The sequence below is a fragment of the Candida margitis genome (genome assembly GCF_024628925.1).
Source record: "Candida margitis strain CBS 14175 chromosome Unknown scaffold32, whole genome shotgun sequence".
Classification (NCBI taxonomy): Eukaryota; Fungi; Ascomycota; class Pichiomycetes; order Serinales; family Debaryomycetaceae; genus Lodderomyces; species Lodderomyces margitis.
In genome coordinates, this window is record NW_026261830.1 from 133,962 (window position 1) to 160,719 (window position 26,758).

At 38.0% G+C, this 26,758-nt stretch overlaps 12 protein-coding genes and 1 pseudogene across 13 annotated transcripts; 6 read left to right on the forward strand and 7 right to left on the reverse strand. All coding sequences in view use genetic code 12, as the record gives it.

Annotated features, from left to right (window-relative positions):
- Positions 1-703: 703 nt before the first annotated feature.
- SOD1 (superoxide dismutase) lies at positions 704-1,287 on the forward strand (the record flags this gene model as incomplete). The annotated part of the gene is made up of 2 exons (XM_051815659.1): positions 704-716; positions 836-1,287. 2 exons carry the CDS (start codon positions 704-706, stop codon positions 1,285-1,287), a joined length of 465 nt encoding a protein of 154 aa, XP_051670938.1.
- A 175-nt stretch (positions 1,288-1,462) lies between these two features.
- On the forward strand, positions 1,463-1,864 carry CTA6 (Cta6p; the record flags this gene model as incomplete). Its single annotated transcript, XM_051815660.1, has 1 exon — positions 1,463-1,864. One exon carries the CDS (start codon positions 1,463-1,465, stop codon positions 1,862-1,864), a length of 402 nt encoding a protein of 133 aa, XP_051670939.1.
- A 1,046-nt stretch (positions 1,865-2,910) lies between these two features.
- On the reverse strand, positions 2,911-5,139 carry CANMA_003480 (uncharacterized protein; the record flags this gene model as incomplete). Its single annotated transcript, XM_051815661.1, has 1 exon — positions 2,911-5,139. The coding sequence occupies one exon, from the start codon at positions 5,137-5,139 to the stop codon at positions 2,911-2,913; it is 2,229 nt and encodes a 742-aa protein (XP_051670940.1).
- Positions 5,140-5,319: 180 nt separating this feature from the next.
- On the reverse strand, positions 5,320-8,610 carry AMS1 (alpha-mannosidase; the record flags this gene model as incomplete). The annotated part of the gene is made up of 1 exon (XM_051815662.1): positions 5,320-8,610. One exon carries the CDS (start codon positions 8,608-8,610, stop codon positions 5,320-5,322), a length of 3,291 nt encoding a protein of 1,096 aa, XP_051670941.1.
- Positions 8,611-9,131: 521 nt separating this feature from the next.
- On the reverse strand, positions 9,132-9,359 carry CANMA_003482 (uncharacterized protein; the record flags this gene model as incomplete). The annotated part of the gene is made up of 1 exon (XM_051815663.1): positions 9,132-9,359. One exon carries the CDS (start codon positions 9,357-9,359, stop codon positions 9,132-9,134), a length of 228 nt encoding a protein of 75 aa, XP_051670942.1.
- A 401-nt stretch (positions 9,360-9,760) lies between these two features.
- CANMA_003483 lies at positions 9,761-11,291 on the forward strand (annotated as a pseudogene). Its single transcript has 2 exons — positions 9,761-10,023; positions 10,853-11,291. Coding segments are annotated over exons 1-2 (702 nt in total).
- A 218-nt stretch (positions 11,292-11,509) lies between these two features.
- CANMA_003484 (uncharacterized protein) lies at positions 11,510-12,136 on the reverse strand (the record flags this gene model as incomplete). Its single annotated transcript, XM_051815664.1, has 1 exon — positions 11,510-12,136. One exon carries the CDS (start codon positions 12,134-12,136, stop codon positions 11,510-11,512), a length of 627 nt encoding a protein of 208 aa, XP_051670943.1.
- Positions 12,137-13,951: 1,815 nt separating this feature from the next.
- Positions 13,952-15,661, forward strand: CANMA_003485 (uncharacterized protein; the record flags this gene model as incomplete). Its single annotated transcript, XM_051815666.1, has 1 exon — positions 13,952-15,661. The coding sequence occupies one exon, from the start codon at positions 13,952-13,954 to the stop codon at positions 15,659-15,661; it is 1,710 nt and encodes a 569-aa protein (XP_051670944.1).
- Positions 15,662-15,813: 152 nt separating this feature from the next.
- On the reverse strand, positions 15,814-16,857 carry CANMA_003486 (uncharacterized protein; the record flags this gene model as incomplete). The annotated part of the gene is made up of 1 exon (XM_051815667.1): positions 15,814-16,857. The coding sequence occupies one exon, from the start codon at positions 16,855-16,857 to the stop codon at positions 15,814-15,816; it is 1,044 nt and encodes a 347-aa protein (XP_051670945.1).
- Positions 16,858-17,793: 936 nt separating this feature from the next.
- Positions 17,794-20,181, forward strand: PUF3 (mRNA-binding protein; the record flags this gene model as incomplete). Its single annotated transcript, XM_051815668.1, has 1 exon — positions 17,794-20,181. One exon carries the CDS (start codon positions 17,794-17,796, stop codon positions 20,179-20,181), a length of 2,388 nt encoding a protein of 795 aa, XP_051670946.1.
- A 1,058-nt stretch (positions 20,182-21,239) lies between these two features.
- CANMA_003488 (uncharacterized protein) lies at positions 21,240-22,415 on the reverse strand (the record flags this gene model as incomplete). Its single annotated transcript, XM_051815669.1, has 1 exon — positions 21,240-22,415. The coding sequence occupies one exon, from the start codon at positions 22,413-22,415 to the stop codon at positions 21,240-21,242; it is 1,176 nt and encodes a 391-aa protein (XP_051670947.1).
- A 1,464-nt stretch (positions 22,416-23,879) lies between these two features.
- Positions 23,880-25,811, forward strand: CANMA_003489 (anaphase promoting complex subunit 5; the record flags this gene model as incomplete). Its single annotated transcript, XM_051815670.1, has 1 exon — positions 23,880-25,811. The coding sequence occupies one exon, from the start codon at positions 23,880-23,882 to the stop codon at positions 25,809-25,811; it is 1,932 nt and encodes a 643-aa protein (XP_051670948.1).
- Positions 25,812-25,897: 86 nt separating this feature from the next.
- CANMA_003490 (CDP-diacylglycerol--inositol 3-phosphatidyltransferase) lies at positions 25,898-26,566 on the reverse strand (the record flags this gene model as incomplete). The annotated part of the gene is made up of 1 exon (XM_051815671.1): positions 25,898-26,566. The coding sequence occupies one exon, from the start codon at positions 26,564-26,566 to the stop codon at positions 25,898-25,900; it is 669 nt and encodes a 222-aa protein (XP_051670949.1).
- Positions 26,567-26,758: the final 192 nt, after the last annotated feature.

Here is a 26,758-nt window from a genome sequence, read left to right on the forward strand (position 1 = left end):
GAGAGTGAGCAGCTTTGTGTTCGGGAAAGCTTTGGCGGCGTAGCACGTGAAGATATGAATTTGAGCAAATTTTTTGTTACTTGTTGTTCATATTAGTCTTTTGTTAACCTGCAGGGTTTCGAACATAGTCATTAAGAATATGCTCATTGAACAAAACCAAAACCCAACGATGTACTTATATATAAATAGTTTGATAAATCCCCTTTTGCATCTTGAGTTCTTTACTTCTTCTTCTTCTTCTTCTTCTTCTTAAGTTTTTGTTGCTACATTTCCTATTGCTTACTTTCAGCACCACATCGATTCCAACGGCGAAAAGTTTGACCTCACTAATCTTCACCTAATGTGCCTGCATCTTCAAATAGACAGCATTGGTGTAAGGGCGCTCTTTAAATGAATAGAAGAGGAGAACACATGGGGTGTTCTTGTGACAGCCACAGTTTAGTTTTGAATTCCGGTCCCGCACTTTTCTTCAAATGCAAAACCTACAATGCATATGCATAATAGCAATGTAAAAATTTAGTCGATGGTACACGTCCTTCCTTATACTTCTCCCCTTTTCTTCTCTCTCTTTTTTTTAAACAACGGGATTTAAATACCTCCCACATTTTCTTTCCTTTTTTTTTGTTCTTTTTTAATTCATTTTCAACCATTATACACTTTGCTAGAATTCACCACATTAGCTTAATATCAATCAAAACAAAAAATGGTTAAAGCAGGTATGTTTTGTGAGTCAATTGAGGGAGAAGCGTAACGAAGATGCATTAATTGAGCTATAAAACACTCAATTGAGTATCCATCCCTACTCCTAAACTAGTTACTAACTTTGTTTCCCCAGTTGCTGTACTCAGAGGAGATTCAAACGTTAGCGGAGTCGTTAGATTCGAACAATCCGCTGAATCCGAACCAACCACCATCACTTGGGAAATTGCCGGTAATGATCCAAATGCATTGAGAGGATTCCACGTGCATGCCTTTGGTGACAACACCAATGGATGTACTTCAGCCGGACCTCATTTCAATCCATTCAGCAAGACCCACGGTGCCCCAGAAGATGATGAGAGACATGTTGGTGACTTGGGTAACATTTCTACTGACTCCCAAGGTGTTGCTAAGGGAACCAAACAAGATTTGTTGATCAAGTTGATTGGTGCCAACAGTATTTTGGGTAGAACTGTTGTTGTTCATGCTGGTACTGATGACTATGGTAAAGGTGGATTTGAAGATTCAAAGACCACTGGACACGCTGGTGCCAGACCAGCTTGTGGTGTCATCGGATTGTCCGAGTAGAAAGGCTTAATCCTTTTTTAAAAATATATGCGTATAACTTAGATGGAAAATTGTAGGAAGTATCTTTGTTTTACTTTGATCTCTGGTATCAGACCTGTGCTTAGAATTGCTTTACTTTAAAATGTACGTCGCGAAAATTTCCAATTGAACAGAATTAAAACACACAACAATATCCATGAAGGACGGATCGTTTAGTTACCTACACCTATCTAACCCCAACATAGCCACGTATATTGAAACATGGCACAACGAGCCAATGCCATTTGATGATATAGAGCCGCCACAAATTCACAATAACAAACAAAACGGTGGCGGCATAAAGAATGGAGAGGTGCCACTGTTGGATAATGAGGATGATGACCCACTTCAGGGTAACCAAGCTTTTGGTGTAGCTGGTAATAGTAGTGGCGGTGGCGGTGGCGCAGGTGGTAGTGGCGCAGGAGGCAGAGGTTTGAAAGGAAATGGAAGTGGTGCACACAATCAGTGGATGGATTTGCAATTACATGAAGTGTTTAAAGAAGATATCAAGAGATTTCAGGATACGACAATTTTACCCAATATAGAACAAAGGGAGTAAAGTGCCTAGTGGATAGATAACCATAAAAGGAGATTATTCCTACATAAAAAGTACAGCTTCAAAAACGCCGCCAGCGCAACTTCGGCATGAAATCTTAAATTCAATTGATCTCTTGATTACAAACTCGTTATCAATTCATGGAAATCATTAAGATCAGACAGGTAATGGACTTAATAAAATGTTCGGGGATCCATTTTAACACCTTCTTGCTAGCAAAACCGGTCAAGCACTTGAAAATCATTAGGTTTGTAAATACAAATCCCCTTATTGGCATTGGTGTTGTCTATTATTCCGCACAACGAGGGTCGTAACCAAAGTACAATGGTAAACTATATGGCCGATAAGAACTCATGTGTCGTGCTCCATGTCGTAGTGTAATGAGGGTTGAATCCAGAAAAATGACAATGATGGCTTGCTTCAAATTATAGTTTTGCAGAAAAAACACTGTGCCATTGTGGGATATCAAGTAAGCTAGGTCTTTAGTCTCTGCTTGTAATACAATTTCATGTAGAATGCACACCGGGTATAGGTTCAGTATTGTCGTTGAAGCTGAAATGCAACTGTCATCATCGTCAAATAGGGAGTGTTGTGGGAAATTAGCGAGGGTAATAATAAAAAGAAAAGAATCTCGAAAGACAGCGGAATATATGGCTATGTATCAATGTGGTGGCACGGAGGTGTTGGAGGTGTAGTATTGTCACATTCATATTGCTTTATGCCAGTGTAGTCAGTTTGTATACATAGTATAACTGCAAAAACTTGCGCCAAAAATCGGTAGCGAGAAATAGAAAACAATTGGGCCTGAGCACACCCTGTACAAGCAATAGGGTTAGTGGAAAACGTTACTTTCTTATAAGTATGAGCAACTAAAACCCGTCTCCCGATGCATTATTCAGTAAAAGTCGTAAGTAAGAGTAAATAAGTGCATATATTGCCGATTGAAGTCTCTTTCAATAAATAGAGTTCATCAATTTGTAACAATCAGTGTGAAACTATTTACAACGCAATAATAGTAAACTTCTTTCACAGGTCCCACCTATTAACCGTTACTCATCATCCTCATCATCATCCGAGTCTTCCTCCATGTTGATTTCAGGCATTTCGAAATCTGAACCATCAGCATTGTCTTCAACTGTTGAGGTTGTCGTAGTTGTAGCAGTAGTAGCAGCACGCAACTCTGTCGCTCCAGAAGACACTCTCGAATCTTCTTCTTCAATTGGTGCAGAAACGGTCTCTAAGGTTTCAGGTTTGAATGAGAAATCTTCTTGAACTGTTTCAACCTTTCTCTTTTTCCCGTCGAGGGTTTCTTCCGCAGTATCGTCAATCACTCTCTTGACACTAAAATCGGAAACATTACTAGGCTGCTTGGATCTAATCTCAGTTTCCTCTCTCAGTTGTTCCCTCTGTTCATCTAACAATTTCATTATTGCTGATTCTTTTGTATTCATTGGTGCATGATCCACTTCAGGATCCAGCACATTGTCCAAATCAAATGCTTGCTCGTCCTCTTCTTGTTCTTTGGCGGAAGAAACATGTTTAGGTAAAGGTGGTAAACGGGGGTTATTGAATACACTCAATAATTCATCTTCTGGTATAATTGAAGAGACAATGGGTAAGATATTGTGCTTGTCGTAGCCAGGGTTCAATACTGCACTTCGCAACAATGATCTAAATGAATCAGGTACAGTAGATTCGTAATTACCAGCAGCTGCTTCAATACACTCTTGAATCACAAATTTGACTACCTTGTAATGCTGAGTCGGTGGTAGTTCTGATCGTTTGATAATCTGGTCAAAAAATGTTCTCACCACATGCAACAAGTGCGATGAGCGGGATCGAGTGAATAAATGCTGATGAGATAAAATATCAGATAATGAAGCTGATGATACATTTTTCTTTTTCGATTTTTTCAGTTGCGATGTGGTAGTAGCAGCAGCAGCAGCAGTGGGTTGTTCCTTGTTTCTAACAAAATCATTGGCTTTTGGTCCAGATAAAACTAACGCAACATCAACAAACGAAACAAATAAAGAATTATCCGAAACCACACCAACTAACTGTATATACTCACTAATACAACTCAACAAGTCCATAAACAATGCTTCATTGTTCAAAACGTCTGAAGATGACACTTTGCCCGATTTCGATAACGGAACCATATACGCCAACGACGACCACAATGCCGGGAAATGAGGAATCAAGGCGCCTTTAAACACCAAAAGACGCTTCAATAGACCAAGTATGTTTCGATAATTCTTATACAATGTCGTTTTGATCAATCCTCTAATCTCGTTATCCCTAATATCACTTTTGAATGATAAGTATCTGGTATTTATCGAACAAATTGTTTCAGCAAGAAGAAATACTTTGCCCAAGGGCACCTTGACACTAGCTATACCTTCAGTTAGATAAGTTGCCAATAACTTAGTCAAGATTTCAACTCGGTTATTAATTTGCAATAACGTTTTCGGTTGATTCAAATCAATCTCCAAACTGGTAAACACTTTATTCTTCGATGATTGAGGCAATTTATGTAACAACCTCTTCAATTCAGAATCATCACTGAAATTCAAAAACTCATCATAGATCTCAACCACACCCTTGATTTCAGCAATGATGTCATCGACATCAGTTGCCCATTTTGTTTCCGGTTCATTCTTCTCCACTGTGGGTAAAATTGCCAATGCTTTACAAATTGATTTTTGTAAATGGGTTGGAAATTCACAAAACCCGCCATTTTGCATCAACGCATACAATTTCTCACCAAACTTGTTGGCAAAGGGTCTAAATGTCGTTGGGTGGTATTTGATGATTTGGTAAAGCGACTTGATGCATAAATCAGGTGCATATGGCAAATTCTTCAAGTAAAGCGATATGATGGAACTCAATTTAGGTGTCAATATCTCACGTGTCAATGCGGGCTTATCCCTAATGACTCTAATCAATTTGTTCAAGCTTTCGATACAAGTTTGCAAAATTATCACATCAATAGTGTGGTTAAATGATTCCAAAATCGTAAGCAACATGGTCATGAAATTGGCACCTTCGTTAGCCAAGATGATATAGTTGTCACTCAATACGTTGATGATACTGATTCCACACCACTTGTTGTAGATGTTTGGTGATCGGCATAGTTGCAATGTTCTTGAGATTAAATGAGTGAGATCCGATTTTGAAATTTGATCGAGTTGTTGTTTCTCGTTGTGGAGGATAGACAAGACTGGTATAATTGAGGATGGTGAGGTTTTGATTTCCTCAAGAACGATACTAATCGACATTTGGGGTTAAAGAAAAAAAGAAGTAGATGATGAAGAAGAAGATGATGATGTCTGATCCTCATCGCTTACAACAAAAGGTTTTCCAAAAACAAAAACTTATTTCAATAACACAAAAGACACAAAACCAAAAAAAAAATACAACAAAAGGTCTCAAAATCTAAGTTTTACTTCATCTCTTTTTTACTTTAACAAAATTTTAAAAGTACCAATCTCAAATCCATTCAATTTGATTCCAACGACACCTTTCTTCACTTCCAACTCTTCAACAGTCTCATTTTCTAACCCATTGGTCTTGATAACCTTGTCAACCTTGAAATGCTTTTCATCGATTACCAACTCACCTTTACTGGCACCACCCAATGACTCGTAAATTCGAACAACAATGGATTTTTCATTCTTTGACAACTCGTTATACTGACTCACATCAACATCATCCTCACCACGTTTGATGTGAGACAAGATCAACGAAGACTTGTCATCGGTATTTAATCTAATGGCATGCAAATAAGATGTATCCATTGCCTTTGGTATCAATTTATAGTTGAAGTTGTAACCAGCCTTGACTGTGTTGATACCCAAGGGTCCACTGTGTGGGTAAATGGCATACTCAAATTTGTGCTCACCCATATCGGCTTTATTGTCGGGGGCTTTTGCACTTCTAAGCAAGGACAATCTAATCAAATTACCGTGAATCGACCCACCGTACTTGCTATTATTCAAAATGGAGACACCATAATTGTACTCACTCAAATCCATAAATTTATGGTGACAAACTTCAAACTTGGCCACATCCCACGTGGTGTTGTAATGTGTTGGTCTTTTAGTGATTCCAAATTGAGTCTCATAGCTGGCATCCAATGACGTGTTGATGGTGGTTGGGAATTGAACCTTCAAGAACTTATACGTCTCGTGCCATTGAACAGTTGAGGAAAACTTGACATAATTGTTGATGCTATGTTCATCATTGGTACCAGCTAAGGAAATGACAGTTTCAATAGACGAGTTTGGCGAGATTTCATGAGTCACAACAATCGACGACTCCAAAGCATCATTAGACAAGATCTTGCTCTTGGCTGAATCCAACAACTTGAACTTTTCCAAAGAGTACAACTCGGTATCCCAAGCAGGAAAGTTGAGAGGCTCGTCGTCAAACAACAAGTACTGGTTACCTCCAATGGCCTTATTGCCTTGCTTAGTTTGAGCAGATGCTGTAGTGTCAATAATTTCTCTCTCGGCAACCGTATCGTAAAGCGAAGTGATTACACCAGTTGATGAAATCTTTGCAACCAACAAACCATTGGACAACACATACCCATCGTCATCAGATTTGACACTGGCGGGGTATTTAACCTTTTTGTTAATTTTGGTCTCTCCTCCAATATAATCAACAGAGACTTGAAGCTTGCCCTCCTTGGTTACGCGTCCATCCTTTTTAAATGCCTTGTACAAATCTGGTGACTCGTCTTCATCGACCTCCACAATTTCGTTATGTCTATCCCAAGGTAAAGTATTGACCAATGCATGCTTAGGTTTACCCGAAGCTTCAAATGCCTTAAAGATTAACTTGTCGGCTTTTTCCAATAAGCTAGTTAACATGGGAAACACTTCTTCATAATAAACCATACCGATACAACTACCGGGCAAAACATCATGGAATTGACACAAACAAAGGTCCTCCCACAAATCATTAATCTGCTTAGCAGGATAGTGGTAGTCCTTGTTTTTGAGACTAACCAATCCAGCAACCAACTCCAAGTCATGCAACTTGATTTCCCCTTGTCTCATAAGTCTCTTAACTTGAGCTTGAACGGTATAAGTACCACGATGGAATTCAAGGTAAATCTCACCTGTCCAAGTTGGCAATGACCGCCCATTATCGGATTTCTCCAATAAATGGTCGTAAAAGTCTTCAATCGAAACATCCAAAGCAACTGAAGGAAGCAAACCACTCTCGTTACTTAACCCTCTGCACCTCCTCAACTTTTCAATCATTTCTGGAGTGGGGCCTCCTCCACCATCACCGAAACCATAAAGTAACAAGCCAGTTGGTACGTCACGTAAGTTCTTGTGCTGATGTTGTGATCTCAGAACATCGCCAAAGTTTGCAGCAGCGGTATAGGTGTTGTCAGGAGGCATATGAACCAACACTTGTGACCCATTGATACCTTTCCAGTTAAAAGTAGTGAGGGGGAAGGTATTGATGTTGTTCCAAGATAACTTTTGCGTCAAGAAACGATCAATGCCAGACAATTGACAAATTTGCGGAATTTGCGAGCTGTAACCAAATGTATCAGGTAACCAGAAAATATTGGACCGGAAACCAAATTCAGCTTGGCTGAATCTTTGTCCTAAAATAAATTGTCTAAGTAAAGACTCACCATTGGGTAAGTTGGTATCATTTTCAACCCATGAACCACCAAGAGGGATAAATTGATTTCTTTTAAACTTTTCCTTAATATCATCAATAATTTCAGGATAAGATTGTTTCAACCATTTAAATTGCTGCATTTGAGATGCAACAAAGACGTATTCTGGGTACTTGTCGGCAATTTTCAATTGGGTTGTCCAAGAACGAACGATTTTCCTCTTGGTTTCAGCAAATGGCCATTCCCAGGCAGTATCAATATGACAATTACCCACACCAAACACATCAATACGTTTTGTCTTGTTGGGATAGTCATTAAACACTTCTTCAGAGTTGATCTTGTCACCAAGCAATTTAGTTGCCAATTTACGACAATCTTTAATCGAATCGACATTTTCAGGGTCAAATGCATTCATGATTTTTGTGCAAAGATCAGCTGCTTGATACTTTTGCCATCCTCCAGGGAATTCTCTTGCTGCATCTCCCAAAATCCAAAAATCCCAAAAGAGTCGTCTAGCTTCCAAATTGGGCACCACCAAGTGTGCCTTGTTCAAACGGAAGTATCTATTGGGGTCTGGTTCACCATCGGCACCATTACCAAACATTCCGTTACAAGCAACTTCAATGAAAAATAATTGTTTGCCAGGTTTTCTAAACTTGTCGGGAATTTCAAACAAGTTACGGTCGCCTCCGGTAAAAGCTTGTAAAGGACGGCCATTGGCGTCATAAATCAACGCTTCGGAGCTTGAGTCCCACTCAATTTCCAATCCTTCATATTTGAGCCAATCTTGAGGAATATCCAAATGAAACTTGACCCAAAAAGTCTTCCAACTTGGTCCAAAGTTGTAACCTAATCCAATATGTTCCCAAGACACTTCACCAAAGTCGATATCACGAAACAAAGGTCTCTGAGTACGCCCTTCTTTGTCGTCTGGTACTTTCCAAGTTTGCAAATTGCCAATCTCAGTTCTATGAATGTCATAGAATTTAGGTAAATTCAAGTTGGGGTATTGGCCACCCGTGTCAGTGAATTGACGTAATCTACCTTCATAAAGGTGATCAATTGGTTTAAAGTTGGGCTGGTGATTGAAATTTTCGTATCCCATTAGAATTGAATTTTTGATTTATAGTTAGCTTTAAATGGGAATGCAAAGAATTCTGGTAAAAGAACAGGTGGTTAAAGTTTGGAGACAGAAAATATTAAAAGGGAGGAAGGAGATAAAGGGGAAAAATAAAATAAAACGTGGAGGAGTGCAAAGGAATAATTACCTAATACAACGATGTAAGTATTACATAATTCATTCTATATTTGCTATTTTTATACATGTGTAGGAATCAAAACCTACACATGAAGTATTGGTTGTAGTTGTATTTGGAGCTAGAGTAAGTATACGTAGCTGGAAGGAGGTGAGTTTGAAGAAGCTACTCGAGAAATATAGATATTAAGAACTAAGTAAGCTATTTGTAAAAGTGGCTTTTTTGCTATAATAAAAAGTGGCGGCAACAGACTTAATTCATCCCACAACTTACAGACATACAAAACATTCAAACAGCTTATAAGCACAATTGAGATTTATTATTATATTCTATTAAGAAACTATGTAGAGAATATTCCTATTAATCTTCTTTATTGAGTGCGCACTTCCTTGTCTTCCTCAACGCTAGCAATTTGTGGATGTTCCTTATGTAAGGAATCAGCATGAATCTTGGGCAATTTCACAGAAAATCCTTTGATCAAGCTAAACTCATTGGTGATCTTACCACCCAAGTCCTTAATCTTGCTTTTGATGGATTCAGCCTGTGTATCAGTAGTGTCGTCTTTCAAAGTAACGATGTAACCTTTATCGTCGGACATTGTTGTAGTGGAATAGTAGTAGTAGTGGATCTAATAGCAATTGGTCTAAACTTCTAAAGTAAAGTCAAAGTAACCAATGTGATGATAAAAAGAAGAAGAAGAAGAAGAAGAAGAAGTTGTTTAACTGTGTGGATCTATTCGTTGAACTTTTTTCTCTCTCATTTTGTAGTTAGCCACAGCTTTTAATTTTTGCTTTTCTTTTCTTTTGCCCTTTGGCTTGGGTAATGTTTTGTGTTAATTAACAATTGTAATATTCCGTTATCAGTAAGTAAAATATTTGGTAAATAGTACACTACTTTCTATTCTCCAGCAAACAATTCCGTCTTTGAATTGACCACTGTAACTTCAAAACCGAAAGCAAACTTCCTACAAGTACACAATATCATTTCATCCTTAACCAAATGTTGGTGGTGTACCAGAAATACTATACTCCATTGGACAGATTCATTAACAACTTCAGACGTAAAGGGTTTTGGTTATACACCGGACTCATTACCTTGTCATTGGTGTATATGTTTTATGAGTTATCTCATCTACCAGATATACCCCCACCATCACCACCACCATCGAAGAGAAACGCTAGAACTGTGAAGAAGAAAGAGGTCAGAACAACTGATCCAAGTACGGGTGTTGCAAAAGTTGAAGAAGTGGTGATAATTGAATAGTCAGATGTATATTTCCTTAGTTGGGACAAAGCCGTGATTGGAACTTAGCTTTAAAGTGAGTGGGTTCTTCATAAGTCACACTTTTACATTGTGTGTAAATATAGTATGTGTGTTCAAAGTGCTTGTTTTGAGCAAATATTGTTTTGTCTCTAAGTACATTGTTGTTGTTGGTTTTGTTGTGCCTGCTTTAACCTGCAAGGTTACCAAGTAGGAGATCAAAAATATGCTCATTAACTGATATGAGATAGTATAAATAGTTTAACAAATCCCTCTCTTTCATCATTGACACTCATCTCCTATTATCTTTTGCATTTTAGAATTCACTACTTTTCTGGGTGGCCCTTGTTATTTTTTTTAAAAGGAAGCAATGGTTCTAATTTATCTCAACTACCTAAAGACAAAACGATAGAGGCTAGAGGTTAGTATCATATCAGTTGTTCATACAATAGGTAAATGCTGCTAACCAATATTCGAGCAAGGGTCATTTCCATCCAATCAATTGGAGGAGGTATTAGTAAAATAGTCTCGGGGGATTATCGGTACTTGCCACAGCTTATTGATGATCTCATGAGCCGCACGATCCCTCCTTTTTTTTCTGAAGAATGCAATTACGTCATTGAATGAATTGATTATAAATATACCACACACACCAACACACACCAACACAGCGTTAAATTGATTATTTTTCTTTTCTTTTCTTTCCTTTTCATTAAAGATATCACAAAATAGTTAAAAATGGTCAAAGCAGGTGTGTTATTGAGTCAATTGAGTATTCCTCCCCACTGCTAAACTAGTTACTAACTTTATTTCCCCAGTTGCTGTACTCAGAGGAGATTCAAACGTTAGCGGAGTCGTTAGATTCGAACAATCCGCTGAATCCGAACCAACCGCCATCACTTGGGAAATTGCTGGTAACGATCCAAATGCATTGAGAGGATTCCACGTGCATGCCTTTGGTGACAACACCAATGGATGTACTTCAGCCGGACCTCATTTCAATCCATTCAGCAAGACCCACGGTGCCCCAGAAGATGATGAGAGACATGTTGGTGACTTGGGTAACATTTCGACTGATGGTCAAGGTGTTGCCAGGGGAAATAAACTGGATTTATTACTTAAATTAACGGGTGCCAACAGTATTTTGGGTAGAACTGTTGTTGTTCATGCTGGTACTGATGACTATGGTAAAGGTGGATTTGAAGATTCAAAGACCACTGGACACGCTGGTGCCAGACCAGCTTGTGGTGTCATTGGATTGTCCGAGTAGAAAGGCTTATTTATTACGGGTTTGGTATATAGGGAATAAATGGGTATAATTTAGATGGAACTGTAGGTATTTAGCGTGTAATCTCACTGAAAGGAGTGCTAAGTTTTTGGAAGCTTTAAAGAGGCTTTAAGATGTGTCAATTTTTACCCAAAATAGAACAATTAGAGTAAAGGCTAAATGAATATACAAGATGAGACACTGCAAAAGGTAGCGATGACTTAAGGAACATCATGGGTGAGCAATGATTCAATACTAACAAACTGTTGATGTAATTTTCCAATATCAGATCTGAGTACAGCAAGTTCTTTTTCTTGATTAACAATTTGAGCAATATGCAATTTCAAATAATGTTGCTTCAACGACATGGGAAACAACAATGCATTTGAATCTCCAATAATTTGTTGAATTTTCTCCAGTTGAGTTTCCAGTTTAAGCATGGTTGATGTTGTTGTTATAATTTTGCGTTTTTCCAATTCGAGCGATTGATAAGTGGTGATGGCTTTGTATTTGGTGGCTTTTGTCTTGTAGATGGTTGCGAGTTGGTGGAGTTTGCTCGAGAGTTGGTTGCCGAGTTGCGTTAGTTGTTGTTCATGGTTGAGTATGGGAGTAGGTTTGGCAGAGTGGTTGTGCGTGGTAATAGTTGCAGTTGTTTGATTTTTGTTAGATGTTGGTGATGATTGTTCATGTTGTTGCGATGGTGGAATCGGCTTTGATGGGGGAGGAACTGACTTTCCTAAGGAGGTTGACGAGTTTGATATGAGGTCAGAACCGACTGATATTGGTTTCTGTTGGGGGTGTGATTGCGTTGAGCGTGTTGGACGAGTGCGTAATTTGGTTGTTGTCATTATGGTTGAAATATTTAGTTGGACTAAAGTGAATGTAATATGATCAGAGGGAAAGTTTGATTTCTTTTTTTTTTGATAAATTGATTGGTATTCGTTTTGTAAGAAAGTGTTATGGTATACCTTAATAGTTACTTTTAAAATTTTTGTGATTTGTGATTTGTGGTTTTCACAGATTGTAAAAATATTCGTTTATTTTTTTGTTATGGCTGCAAAAATGGTTCTTTGTTAGGCGAAACTGACAAACTTATTCAAAAAAAAAAAAAAGTCCGTCACTGTGGTTAGACAGAGTTGGAAAAGTTTATGAAATGAAGACACTATTGAATAAAGTGGAAGGCCATTTATAGCTGGTGGTGTAGCCTATTCCTATCAAAAGGTTAGATCTGAACAACATATAATTAAAGTTTTAACCTTTTTGATATGTTTACTCTTTGCGTTAGACATAGCATTGAATACATGAGGCATCATGTATTTTTCTTTTGTCTTAAGAAGTATGACTGATGAAGCTATATATGCTATTGAATAATTAAGCAAAGCAAATTCAAATACCGTTCCGCAGACAGAAAAGATTTTTTGAGTATTACTCTGAATAAGAACATTACAAGACGATTGTTTTGTTTGAACCTGCTAATTTTTTTTTCTTGACAAAAGCCCAACAACATTGTATTCAAGGAATATATTTCGAAAGTAGTACTTATATTTCTACAAGTTGTCTCTAGAGACGAGAATTTTGTAGTCAATGGAGAGGTCATTGAATCATAAACTTAAACACAGTAAATTCTTAGAAACCAATTGTTATTTTGTGTTCGTTTTCCTTTTGTTTTTGCGAGAACGTTTGTTTTGCGTTTGTGTAACTTCAAATGCGTGAAACACTTAGAAAGAATGAGTGGATGATGAGCGAAAGAATGTTCGTCAGCAGTGGCTACAGGCAAAACTAAAGAGATAGTAATAGACACTTCATGGAAAATGTACCAGCTTTTTATAACAATGGGTTTAATTATAGAAGTAGGAAAGGGAAAGGCAACTGACGATGATGGCGGCTGTGGTGGTTGTGTAAATCACCACTCCACATTTAACCCACCCATTAACACAGTATAAGCTAGAGGTATCATTTGGTAACCACTAAGCACAATGCTTTTTGAACTCTCAAATAGGTAGTTGTAGTTATATACTCATCGAGTACCCTTGTATTGTAATGTATTGTCTTCTCTTGTTTTGTTTTGAATTGTTGTCTTTTTGGGTATGTAGAAAATTTTAGACGATCAGAGGGAAGAAAATTTGAGAAGTTACAATTTTTTTCGCTATTTCTTGTCTCTCAAACACAAGTGGTTCGGTTGAAATATAAAACAAGTTACTATCTGCTCTATATCTATATAGAGGTAGATACATAGATAGATAGATTGACCATTAAACTTTAAAACAGTAATCTGCGTACGGTGTATGTATCTAAATGTATCGCACCAAAAGAGGCAATTATATATTTTTAATTCTTTTTTGGGTAGTTAGTTAGTGGTGGGACAAAATCAGAAAACAAACAAACAGAGAAACAAAAGATTCTAAAAAAATCTAAAACTAAACAAAAGGTCATTCCACTACTGTTCACATTTGAATAGATAAGAAGGCATTGGTATATACATACATATATCTCTACAACACCCAAGCCATCAGACAAAGAGGTTGAACCGATCGCCTTGATTAGCAATACACTTCATTCCAAAAGACTAGCTGTTCAACAGACTCACGCGTCCAACTCTCCTTCTTGCATATAGGCTTTGTATGATGTCATCAAATACAGCCACCACCAGCAACACCACCAGCATGTCGTCATTTAGCATACACAATAATAACAACAAACAAACAGATCAACTGATTAAAGCAGAATCACCAATACCACAACAGCAGCATCAACATCAACATCAACATCAAACGCAATCGAATATCAAACTGACACCACTACCACAACCACAACTACAACTACAACCACAGCCACTTGTCCAACAAACACAGTCCTTCACTAGCTTTCGTCGCTCATCGCCAGTACCAAAAGATTTGAAAATACTTTGCATAAACTTTAATCAAGATCATGGGTGTTTTGCCATTGGTCATGAGTTGGGATTTCTTGTCTACAATACTGATCCTATAGAACTACGGGTGAAGCGGAATTTTAACATTGGAGGTAGTAGCAGTACCCCATCAAGATACAACTTGAACACTGCCACAGCATCTAATCAAGTAACTAATTCCATAGTTAATACAACTACTCCAGGATCAGGATCGGGCATTGGCCACATCACCATGTTACATCGAACGAACTACTTGGCTATAGTTGGTGGAGGCATCCATCCTCGTTTCCCTAATAATAAATTAATCATCTGGGATGATTTAAAGAGGAAAAACAGCTTATCGTTAGAATTTGACCAGCCAGTTCTCAACATCCTTTTATCGCGGATCAAAATTGTTGTCATTCTAATTGATGAGATTATTGTATATTCATTTTCATCCCCACCTAAAAAGTTGATTAGTTTTGAAACTAGTCGCAATGAGTTTGGTGTTGCCGATATGTCAGTTACAACTCCCACTACGGCAGCAACAACTTCTACTTCATCTCCTACCCGAAAGGAGCGCGCATCATCAGATACAGCATATACACATGATGGTCAATTGGCTCCTCGCATGCCTCGAGGAAGTCATGGCTCGGTGTCAAGTGCAGGTTCAACAACCAGCAATGCATCACTCAACAGCATCTTGAATCATAATAACAAGAGTGTTTACAACAACAGTAACCACAACAACACCACCACCACCACCCACCAACCGAGCACCATTCTTGTATTCCCTGGTAAAGCAATTGGTCAAATCCAAATTGTCGATCTTGTTCAACAGCAACAAGGCTCATCAGTCAATATAATCAAGGCTCATAAGTCTACTATACGAAACTTGTGCATAAATAAAACCGGAACTATGGTAGCTAGTGCATCAGTATTTGGCACTTTAATTCGAGTCCACTCAACTAAATCAACAATTTTGCTTTATGAGTTCCGTCGAGGGATAGATAAAGCCGATATTACTTCGATGAAGTTTAGTCATAATGATTCTAAGCTTGCCGTGTTATCAGACAAGTACACTCTTCATATATTCAATCTACACCAAGACAACCACGAGCAACAACAACAAGAACAAGAGGACCAAAAACTCCCCATCCAGGAGAACAAACACCACGCATTGAATAAATTCATTAGTTTTTTGCCTAGCACATTAATCCCGCAATATTTCAAAAGCACCTGGAGTTACTGTAGTGTCAATACCAACAAGTACCACCAACAGGAACTGGAATTGGACACAGGTGAGTTGGGCTGGGTCGGTGATGATGGAGTGGTTATTGTTTGGCAAAAGAAGAAAATTTGGGAAAAGTATTCGATTTTACAAAAGAGTGACCATGGCGATGGTGAAAGTTCGCTGGGGGATAAGAAGGCCTCACTCGAGTATGAAATTGTAAGAACAAGTTGGAAATCATTGGATAGTGAATAGAAACGTATTTTTTTTGTCACTTTTGCATATATTTGTATATTTTATTAGTATTTACAAAATAAGAGGCGTCAATTGATAATTACATAAATTCTATTGCTACAAAGTAGTGCTTCCCTCGTACTTTTTTCCCTCGTTCACCCCTTCACCTTCCTTCACAACGTTTCACAAAGCAAGGGCAAATACGACACCTTTTCACCAACTTTACGAAAATTCTGCAACTTTAACCATTTAGTGCCGTGAAAATTGCGAATAAACCGCAACGCGTCAGCCTCCTTGTTGAAATTCATCTTGATTATATTAATATCCTGCATTACGTTGGAATATATCGATTCAATAGCGGGGTTGTCGTCGCTGTTTTCCTTTTTCTCCAATGCTAAATTGTAATTCCAAAGTGAGTCAACTACTAGTTTAGGTTTCAACCCAAATGGCCAATTGTGGACCAAGACCGATTTATTACGGTTTGGTGTATCTAGCAAGTGGGTCAAAATGGGATAATTTTCATCATAGGTGGGAGATAATGTCGTCGTCGTCGTCGCTGCTGCTGCTGCTGCTGATGATGATGATGATGAGCCTGCTGCGCTCTGGTGGTGGTGTTTTAATGCATTAAGTTGGGAAATGAGTGATTGATGGTTGGCAGTTTGTAGCTTTTGAGGAATTAAATTATCAATTATATCAATGGGTTCAAACTCCAATTTCAACTGGATGCCATTGATTAATTTATCCTGTGTTTCCAATTGGTATATCTTGGCATTTAAATGGTTGTGGAAAATCAACAAATACTCATTTTGGAAATTGAGCAAATGACCCAGTCGTTTCTTAACTACTTCGAAATTATCACGAGGTGTAACTGAATAAGTTGAGTTGCGATCTTGAGGTAGCAAATTTTGGAAATCGTGTTTGGTTAAAAACAGATTGATGCATTTAAAAGAGAGGATATTTGACTTGATGGGTATGACATCATGATTTACTTTCAATGCTTCCATTGCTGGTAGTTTTCTCTTTGTCGTTTGATAGTTGTGGAGTATGTCCATTGAGGAATCAATTGGGGAATTAGTTTCATTGGTGGAGGTGGTGTTTTCATTGTAGAGCTGTCGCGTGATTTGGGGGAGTGTGTGAGATGTTTGTACATTGGTGGCTGTTTCTTTATATAGAAGGTTCATTAGCTTCTTAGCAGTATTAGCGGAAGTCTTCAGCATGATCGTTGTGTTTCAGGAGAGGTGAAGGTTGGAGGATGATTTGAGATGCAAAGTTTCGTATTTGGAAATATTGCAGTATAAAATACACGCTACCATCTGTGATTTAAAAGCTTTTTATGTCAACGTATTTGGCAACTCGTTTAAGACTCAAAGACTTTCCTTCTCTCAATGAGGGGAGAACTACTTTATCCTAGCAAATATACTGTTCAAGTATCTCCAATAATCCCCTTCTTGCCTCTACCTGAAGTTTGTTTAATGTGTTAATGTGTTTAATGTAGTTTTATATACAGGACGAAGCCGACAAAAAAAACCAAAATTTAAAAAACCAGAAGAAAAATTAAATGCATCATCAATCATCAAGCACTAAGATATACTTTGGCTTGTACGTTCACAACATATAACTACCCCCTTGATCAACACGATTTGTTAAATTCATCTGTTACTCAACCATCCATCCAACCATTCAACTGCCCAGCTGGTCTTACTTTTAGAGTTTTTTTCTTTTCATTTGTTTTCCTGAAGCCACTGTGGTATAAGTGACAGTCTTTCACCGCCACTTCGTTATTCCTCCCCGCCCGCCCCTTGACTTGTATATATTTTTTCAACAACCTGCTTACTTTATATCACCATTTGTACATATCACAGGTGTTATCAGGATAAACCGATAAAAGAAAAGCTTTTAAAAAATCATCCTGAAGTAATAACTACTACTATTACTACAACTACCAATTATTACTATCAACCACACTTTTACGAGAAACCCACGTTCCAAATTTTTTTATTTTTTATTTTTTTTGTTTTGCTTGTTTGTTTGTCCCCTTTTGTAAATAGACCCAACAAAAAAGCACCACAAAAGAACGAAAACCATATATTATTAACCACAACTAAACTGAACTAAACCAAACTAAACCGAACCAAGCTAAACCATATCAAGCCATGCCTTCAGATACGATTTGGTCTAGTGCTAGTACATCGCCTATCCAGTCTACACCACTGTTGTCTACCCATTCATACAACAAGAACGCTTTTAAATCGGTATTGGACCAAGTTGACCCTGATGTTGCCCGTTTTTTATCAAACTCAAATCCATTAGACCCCTTGTCTAATGACAGAAGGTTCTCATTCAATGATGGTAGTGATATCGACGACGATTTTTTTGGATTAAAGAGAGGCGCATTGTCAGCAATTACAGCACCAGTAGGAGGAGCATCCCATAACCATAACCATAACCATAACCATCACCATCACCATCACCACAATAATTCAAACACATCCCCTGTTAACGGTAACCGAATTAACTTTGGTACGGCTTCAATTAGTGGTGGAATTGCAAGCAGGCATCCACCTCTGGAAAGTTTCTTACAGAAATTTTCCAATGTTGCTGACGCAACGAGAGAAATTGAGTTGGGAAAGTTGTCGTTGGACGGATCAAGAAGAACCAGTTTTAATAACAACGATAGGTATGGTTCAGGTTCGCTTAATGAAAACTTAAATATGCCGGTACCCCGTACGTCAAGGCACCAATCAATCAGTGAGAAGATTGACAATTATAACAATAATTCACCAATTCAAGGCAATGTGTCAATTAATGGCGACATAGCACCAGCAGAGTTGAATAATGCCACGGCAACATCGTCACATGTTCCACAAACTTTTTGGAATCCTGCTGCTGCTGCTTCTTTTACTCCTAATAATCCAAACTTTATGGAAAATGGTGTTCCAACTCCACCCCCAGCCCCATTTCAAAACTCATTTTATCGTCCTCAACAACAGCAACAACAACAAGATGGCAATGCCACTTCTCCTCCTCCACCAATGTTTCCCCCATTTATGATTCCTTCACCACCACCTCAAATGATGGATCCAATGTTCAGTATGATGTACGGAAACTTTCCCATGCCATTTCCTCCACCAATGCCACCACAGGTGAGTGATGAAAAGGAGAACGAGAAGGGTGATTCAACCGAGTCTAGTGAAGCAAAGAAGAGTCAAGGACCTATTGGAGTTGGCCTTATGAATAGACAATTCTCACCAGCAGCATTCATGCTCCCGTTCAATCCATATATGTACCAACAAGCACCACCCAATATGCCCGACGGATTGAGAATGGCGTCGCCTCCTCCTGGGCCACCACCACCACCACCAAACCATTCATCGTCCTCGTCTGCTCAACTGGCTCCACCACAGTCAAAGAATCATCATCAGCATCTTGCAACTGGAGGAGGAGCAACGCCTCCTACAGTACCACCATCGTCTTCATCAGGAACAACGTCGTCAAAGAAAAAGTCCCATAAGAAGCCATTTATTTACCGTTCACCATTGCTTGAAGAGGTTCGTGCGAATCAAAAAGAATATTCGCTCAAGGATATCTTTGGCCATGGTGTTGAATTCACCAAGGACCAGCATGGATCTCGATTCATACAAACGAAATTACCTCAAGCTAGCGATGAAGAAAAGGAGGTGATTTTTAAAGAAATTTGTGATATTTCGTTTGATTTGATGACTGATGTATTTGGTAATTATGTCATGCAAAAGTATTTTGAATTTGGTTCATCGGAACAAAAACAAATATTGTTGCAAAAAATGTTGGGACATATCTATGAACTTTCTTTACAGACATATGGATGCCGAGTGGTTCAACGGGCATTGGAGTCGTTGCAAGAACCTGACCAGTTAAAGATTATTTGTGAATTAAAAGAAAAAGTTCTCGTTTGTGCCACTGATCAGAATTCCAATCATGTGATTCAAAAGAGTATCGAACTTATTGACTTTGACAAAGTACGATTCATTATGGATGTATTGCAAACTCACTTTTATCACCTTTGCACTGATCAATATGGGTGCCGTGTTGTTCAACGATTGATTCATTTTGGCAACAACAATGATAAGCAAAACATTTACAATGAGATTAAAGACCATGTTAGTTTTCTCATCACTCACAAGTTTGGCAACTATGTCATACAAGCATGTTTGGAAAACTCGCTTCGTGCTAATGATATATTCACCACTGTTGCGGGAAAATTCACCCATTTTGCCACCAACAAGTATGCGCTGAATGTATGTGAAAGATTAGTTGATCTTGCCACTCAGTCGCAAATCCAGCAAATTTTGGAAGTGGTGATGCAGGGCAATGAATTGGAACGAATTACAGGTGATGAGTACGGGAACTATGTCGTGCAAAAGATTGTATCTGTACTTGATGGTAGTAGTGCCGAAAAGAAGCAATTGGTGGTTAAATTGCAACAATTGTTGGCTAGGAATAATAGTGGTAAAAAGAGTGTGGAGAAGATCTTGTCCTTGTGTATGGACAATAGTGACGTGTAAATAAGTGACGAGTAAAGAAGTGAAGTGTAAATAATAATAGTGTAAATAAAACTAGGTAAAGTATATAACTAAATTACAGAGTACATAATTTCAACATCTAACTTAATCGAAAACTCAGCAATGGCAGCAATTGATGAACAAGAATCTCCTCTTTGAACTTCATATGTTTTACATGTTCCAAAAAAATAAACAGCAAAAATGTGTTGCAAAAAAATAAGAAGAAATTAAGCACAGCAGAAAGACAAATTATGTATAACTCTCTAATGACCAACATCTTTGTTGATGTATTGAATACCACAGCTGAAACTGAATATTGTAACTAAATAAAAGAAGCAAGACAACATCATACAGCTGTGGCCTCAGCTTTGGTTACAAGAAAACGAAGATTTGGCAAATGAGAAGAGAGGACTGCCAGACAACAATTTTCTTCGTTACACACTCCAAAAATAAAAGTGCCAGAAACGCAGTTTTTACAAACACAACACACGAGAGTAACTACATAGAGACAGGGAAAGTAGATAGATAGAGTATATCGTAGTAATGAGAGTTTGCAAAGTTTGAGCATGTTGCATTAATGTTAGAAGATTGGTCGCTGAAAATAGACCAATAGTTAAAACTTATTTTCTATTTCTCCTTCTAAAGGTTGTAACATGTACTGCTAGAAAGAGGTTTTTCTATATATAATAACATATTTTGTTAACAGTAACAATAGTAGACACAACTGTCATTCCATTTATTGGATTTCCCATACACAACTTTGGATAGAGAATTTTGGAAAGCCATTAGCAGGTCTGGCCGTTGCGTTGCAAAATGGCTCTTAACTACGGGAATTTTGCAACTCATTTTTGAGACTGTATCCAACATACTTGAATATATGCTGAAAGTTGGTCACCCTTGTGAATGAAGTGAAAATAATAGAAAGTGGATAAGAGGATGAGTGAGTGGGTACAAATGTCATATTACTGAAGCGCGCATATAAGTCTATCAAAATTACAAAACAACATTAAAAAAAAAAAAAAGAGAAAACAGTCCTTGAGAAATAAGCAAAACACACCGGTTTATTTGAAAGATCGAAGTAATTCCCATTTGAATTTACTCCAATTCAGGTCCTCATCTCTCCCATTGCCACAACAGCATTGTCGGTATAATTGTCTCACATGCATTATTTCCGTTTTTAAATCCGTTTGTTTGATTTGTAGACAATCAAATAGTGAAATCCATTTCAATACTGTGATTTCATCGATTTGTATAATCTCGTCATGGGAAACTAGTCTCACATTGGTCGTGGCAGCGGTAGTAGAGTTGTTTTTTTCAAGATGGGAGGAAGCATAAATCTCCAATCCTTGACAATCTGAACTAATTGACGAAGTCTTTGGTATTGTGGTTGGCGAAACTGTCGTATCCAAGGTATGGTTGGACTTTGTATTCGATGTAGATGATGACTTGACACCCGGTTGCTCATTTTTCAAACTCAACAATGAAGTTGTGCTGCCGTCAGATGTTAACGATGAGCCCGTATCGGAATTCAAATAAGCCCCAATCGACCCTCCTGGGTGTTTTAGTCCAAATAGTTTCTTTCTTTTGATTAAATCCTGTTCAATAATTTCTGAAAGTGCCAATATTGCCGAGTCAGCCAATATCAACGACAAGGTAGTTGATACCGTTGGCGCTGGCAATCCATGAATGCTCTCCTCGTTGTGCGAGTTGGGTAATTCAGCAAGTAACAAACTCGATATCCGATTACTGGTGGATAAATTGGAAAACTTGTTACATGTGAGTAAAATAATGGGCAAATTCATTGATAAATGAGGTAGTAAATTGATCAACTCGGGAGTGTTGCCCGATGCCGTTAACATTATTAAACAATCTTTGGTAAAATCAACAACCCCCAAGTCACCATGCAATGCTTCCAGTGGATGCAAGCAGCTACTCTGTATACTGAGCGAGTTGAATGTGGCTACTAATTTTGATGCTAATTTATGTGATTTACCTATTCCTGTAATCACAATTTTGCCCCCTTTACAATGGGTTTGATATAGGGTGGTTATAGAGTTTAACAAATTATCGATTGAAAATGAGTCAGTTTCATATTGATGTTGTAAATGGGCCACTGCTTCGTTTTCTAATTTGATGGTGTTGAGTATTGACTGGTGACATATATTCACCATGGAAGTGCTTAGTTGTGCAGATGACTGTGAAGATGGTTCTGAATATACAGTGGTTGATGGAAACATTATTTTGAGGCGCGTATGCAGCTTTGAGTTCAGGCTGTGTGAGTTGGTGATGGACTTGTATTACAAACTTAGTTGTAGTGAATATTTATGTCTGTTGCAGTTGAGCTGGTATAACTTGGATGGATAAATTGCCAAATTAAACACCTTTAGATAATCGTATATGACCTTAGCCCAATCTCCCTTTCGTTCAAGACTTTTGGTATATGTGAAATTTTATTTTATTTTATTTGATTTTAAATGCAATTTCTTTTTTTTTTTCTTCTCGTATTGTAAATTATAACACAAAAGATATTAATCTATTCAAAGATTAGTAAGCTCTTATAAGGGGACATCTTTTATTAACATGAATTGCAGGCATTTATCGATGTCTATTGTTACGGTACACCAGTCCATTCACGCAGTACTCTGGTAGCAGAATGATACTTCCTCTTTTACGCTGTGTATTGTGTATTATCAAAAACTGAAAAAAAAAATAAAAAAAAAGAATCGGAATCGGGTTTCTTTCGCATTTTGAAAGAAAACGTGCACGTGAATAACTTTTAGGCACTGTTGATAGTGGTTAGGGTGTGGCTCATAATAAGGTCGTGTATATTTCTACAATTGTGTTTCACAATTTTATTGTGTTGGCTAATCTCCGTTTATACGGGATTGCATTATACATTATTGTAATTAAACTCCGTTTCAACGTGCAGTTTTTACTCGAAAAAGTGGAGATGGCTCTTACACGGGAGTAAGAATAACTCCGTGGCATGGATTTACTGCTATTACTGTTGGGGGATCTATTAGGTTAATCTCCTTTTAATTTTTCTAATCTAGGAAATACTGTGGCGTTCTCGTTTAATTGACAATATATCTATATTGTCGTAATCCTCTATTGTCTGTGTGAAATTTGGACCCAAATATGCCACATAAAATCACATCCTTCCTAAACAAGACAAAATAAACAGAAAAGGGGGTACTTCACTTCGGCAATAAGGTTCTTTGGGTCAACTAACTACAACGGCGCACAAACAAAATACAACCCAAGAGATCCAAAGTAAAGTCACCGTGACACTTTGATGGTGATGGGGTATGAGATCGATTCAAAGGTATGATCAGTTGTATGTCTTCCAGATACTAAATATTTTAAATTGCCTGATCACCATCCTTACAAACATTTTGCAACAAAGTGAGTCAAAAATAGAGAATTTTAACTGATTGACATCGATCGGTCAGTCAGAATATTATTCCATATATACTGTTTATCTTCTCTGAACTTGGAATTAGCTTACTACTCCTTCCACCACACTCTCGGACTTATATTAAACAGTTTATGTATCAAGATTACCAAGGATTTTCCGCGTTTTGCCAAACACTCAATTGTATCGGTTCATCTCTCCTGCATACAATCGAAAAGTTAAAAATCAACACAAATTCTGTTGCAAAAGCTGATCGAATCAAAACATTTGTTGATCTTCGACTCCAATGATCAATGATATAGATCTTCACTTGTTCAAAGATATATCACCACTACAGATCGTTATATTAATTGTCATTAAAATATACTCGATCAATAATGTTGCACCATCCGTTTTGATCAAAATTGCACGATTGATTGAACACAAGCATGTGGTTACAAGTGACAGCCAGAGTGTAATAATATTGTCAGACTTGGATAGTGTCCAAGAATACTTTAACGATGAAACGTGTTTTTTCCAGATTGAACAAATGTTGAAACTGATTAAATCGATAGAGGACTTGGATCGAGTGATCAAAGAGTTCAAAGAGTTGGTTGATCATGAAAAGCCAATTGCAAACGTAAAAAAATTTGCTTCTCAATCATTGCTTGGTGCTTTCATTATACAAGTGTGCACATTCTACGAGCAACTTGAATTTCATCAGACAATTTGCTTGTATCAACTGTTGGAGCAGTTTAGGGGAACATGCCATGATGTGACACAAGACATCCATATGGGTGAATTGGAAAGAGCCCTCGAAGCTCAGCTAGAGAAATTTAATATAAAACAGTCAAACAATCTGCATGTATCCACTTCAAAGCATTACTTGGATCAGCTAATCAATGAACAGGTAACTATATTGGAGACATTTGGTACACCGACACCACCTTATTTGAAGGAGATTATGCGACTAATGAGTTCATCGCGTGGATCAATCAACAACATGATTTTCAACCACGCACCCAACTATTATTACTTGCGCTACTTGGAGAATTTGGCTGACTTGGACTACAATGGAGCTGTCGATTCCCTACACCAGTACTTTGATTACATGGTTAGCAACAACTCGAAATATTTTTACCATTTTGCCCTCATATCCAAAGCTTCCTTGCATCAGTACTTTGGTGAGGACCAGAAGGCAATAGACAGCATCGAAGAGGCAGTTAATGTGGCGAGAGAGAACAAAGATAATGCGACCCTTACTTATATCTTGAGTTGGTTCTACAATTTCATGCATCACAAGCCACATCTATGGGCACAGCAATCGTTGTTCAATAAAAACAGCGGGGCCCATCTATTAGACTTCATCATCAAAAAAAGCACGTCAATGAACCAGCTGTTACTAGCCGTCAATCTCGGGTTTGAAACTTTGCAGATGATGAACAACCTGCTGCCCATTGCTACTTATACGGCGAATTTGGTTAAAACACTCTATGTAGCTGTTAATGATCTGAAGCCTACCCTTTCGCGAAGTGCTGATATTGCATCAACCGTTTGGGATAGACTAGGCATAACCTCATTGAGTGAAGTTTACGGTGACCTTGCGCTGCAGTATAGTGAAAACTCTTCCGAGCATACTACTTTGATGGCCAAAAGATTGTATCGGCAATTCCAGAAGGGTATCAACTGCGAGGAAGCATATTTACAAGTTCTGAGTTTACATCTTCATGACAGTTCATTAAGAAACGCGGTAAGAATTCAGACGTTGTTAATGCAAACAAAATTGTATTTGCAACAGAAACGACTTCGAAAAGCGAAAGAAGTGATGGATCTTTTAGTTGACTGCAAGATTAAAGATTTGTCGATTAGAAATGAACTCTGTTTGCTCGAGATCGAAATCGACGTTGAGTATGAAAATTACAAACTTGCATTAAGCAAGATCGATGCAATGCAGTATTGTGATGATCACATGTTGCTAAGGCTCAACTTGCTCAAGTGTCAAATATTGAATCGCTCTGATGTTGTCCCCTTGTCACTACTAGTCCAGGTGTTGTCTTTGAGCAAAAAATACGGCTATGCTTCCTTATTAATAGAAGCTAGCGTGTTACTACTCGCCATCGTGAGATTACGCGGATACGACGATGAAGTAAAGAGATTTGCCGATGATATCATGCCCATGGCTTTCACTTATGGCGACGAGAATCTTCTACAGTCGGCGCTTCAAATAGTTTCTGATTAAGAATAATGCCTCCATTTACTTATAAAATCGTTAATGTATGTTGTTTCTCTATACCATCTGTATTTACAGTTCACTCTCAATCGAAATCAATTCCTCTTTCTATGCTCTTCAACATCCATTCTTGCAAGAATAAGCAGCGCGCTTTTTAATTGTATGACATTTGCAACTTGTTTGAAGAACCAGATTGGAGCACTCAACACCGCGGTAACAGTACCAAGCCAGAAGAAGCCATAGTAGTGCAAGTACAATGCAACATAAAAGAATTCATTGACGGCACAAACAATAAACAAAACCTTTCGATTTGTGTAGTACAAGGAAAGCAACTTTGACTGCGATTGATCAACATTCTTGTGTGACGTGGAACCGGCCGACAACATACCATACATGTGAATATAATGGGAAGCCAAATCTAAGCTGACCAACAACTGCCAAATAAAGAAATACTTTGGATACAACACAGCCAAATACACAATCAAACTGGTGGTGGCACAGCGATCGGTAACCATATCCAAAACAGCTCCAAAACGAGTTCCTTGATTGAACCTCCTTGCCGCATACCCGTCAAATGCGTCCAAGAAGCCTGATATGCCATAAAATATCAAAGTGGCCACCGGGTGATTTGGCATGAGAAGGAATGAAATGACGGCTGTAACGATACGCAAGTACCCAATCAAATTAGGAATATATAGAAGAATTGTTTGCACTGTGATATCTTTGGAGACTCCAGATGAAGTAGTAACAGGCTTGGTAGTCATTGTGTGATGTGCTATTGTTGGCGGTGGTTGCAGCAATGTTTGGTGGTGATATTTCTTTTCAATGTCTAATATCTGCGGAAGTTGGCGGAAACGATAATAATGAAAAATAAATATGATATGGATAGGCTTGTGTTAATGCGCTTGTGTTAGTGCCGAAAAGGAAGCTAAGTCAAGTAGTGAACAACACACTTT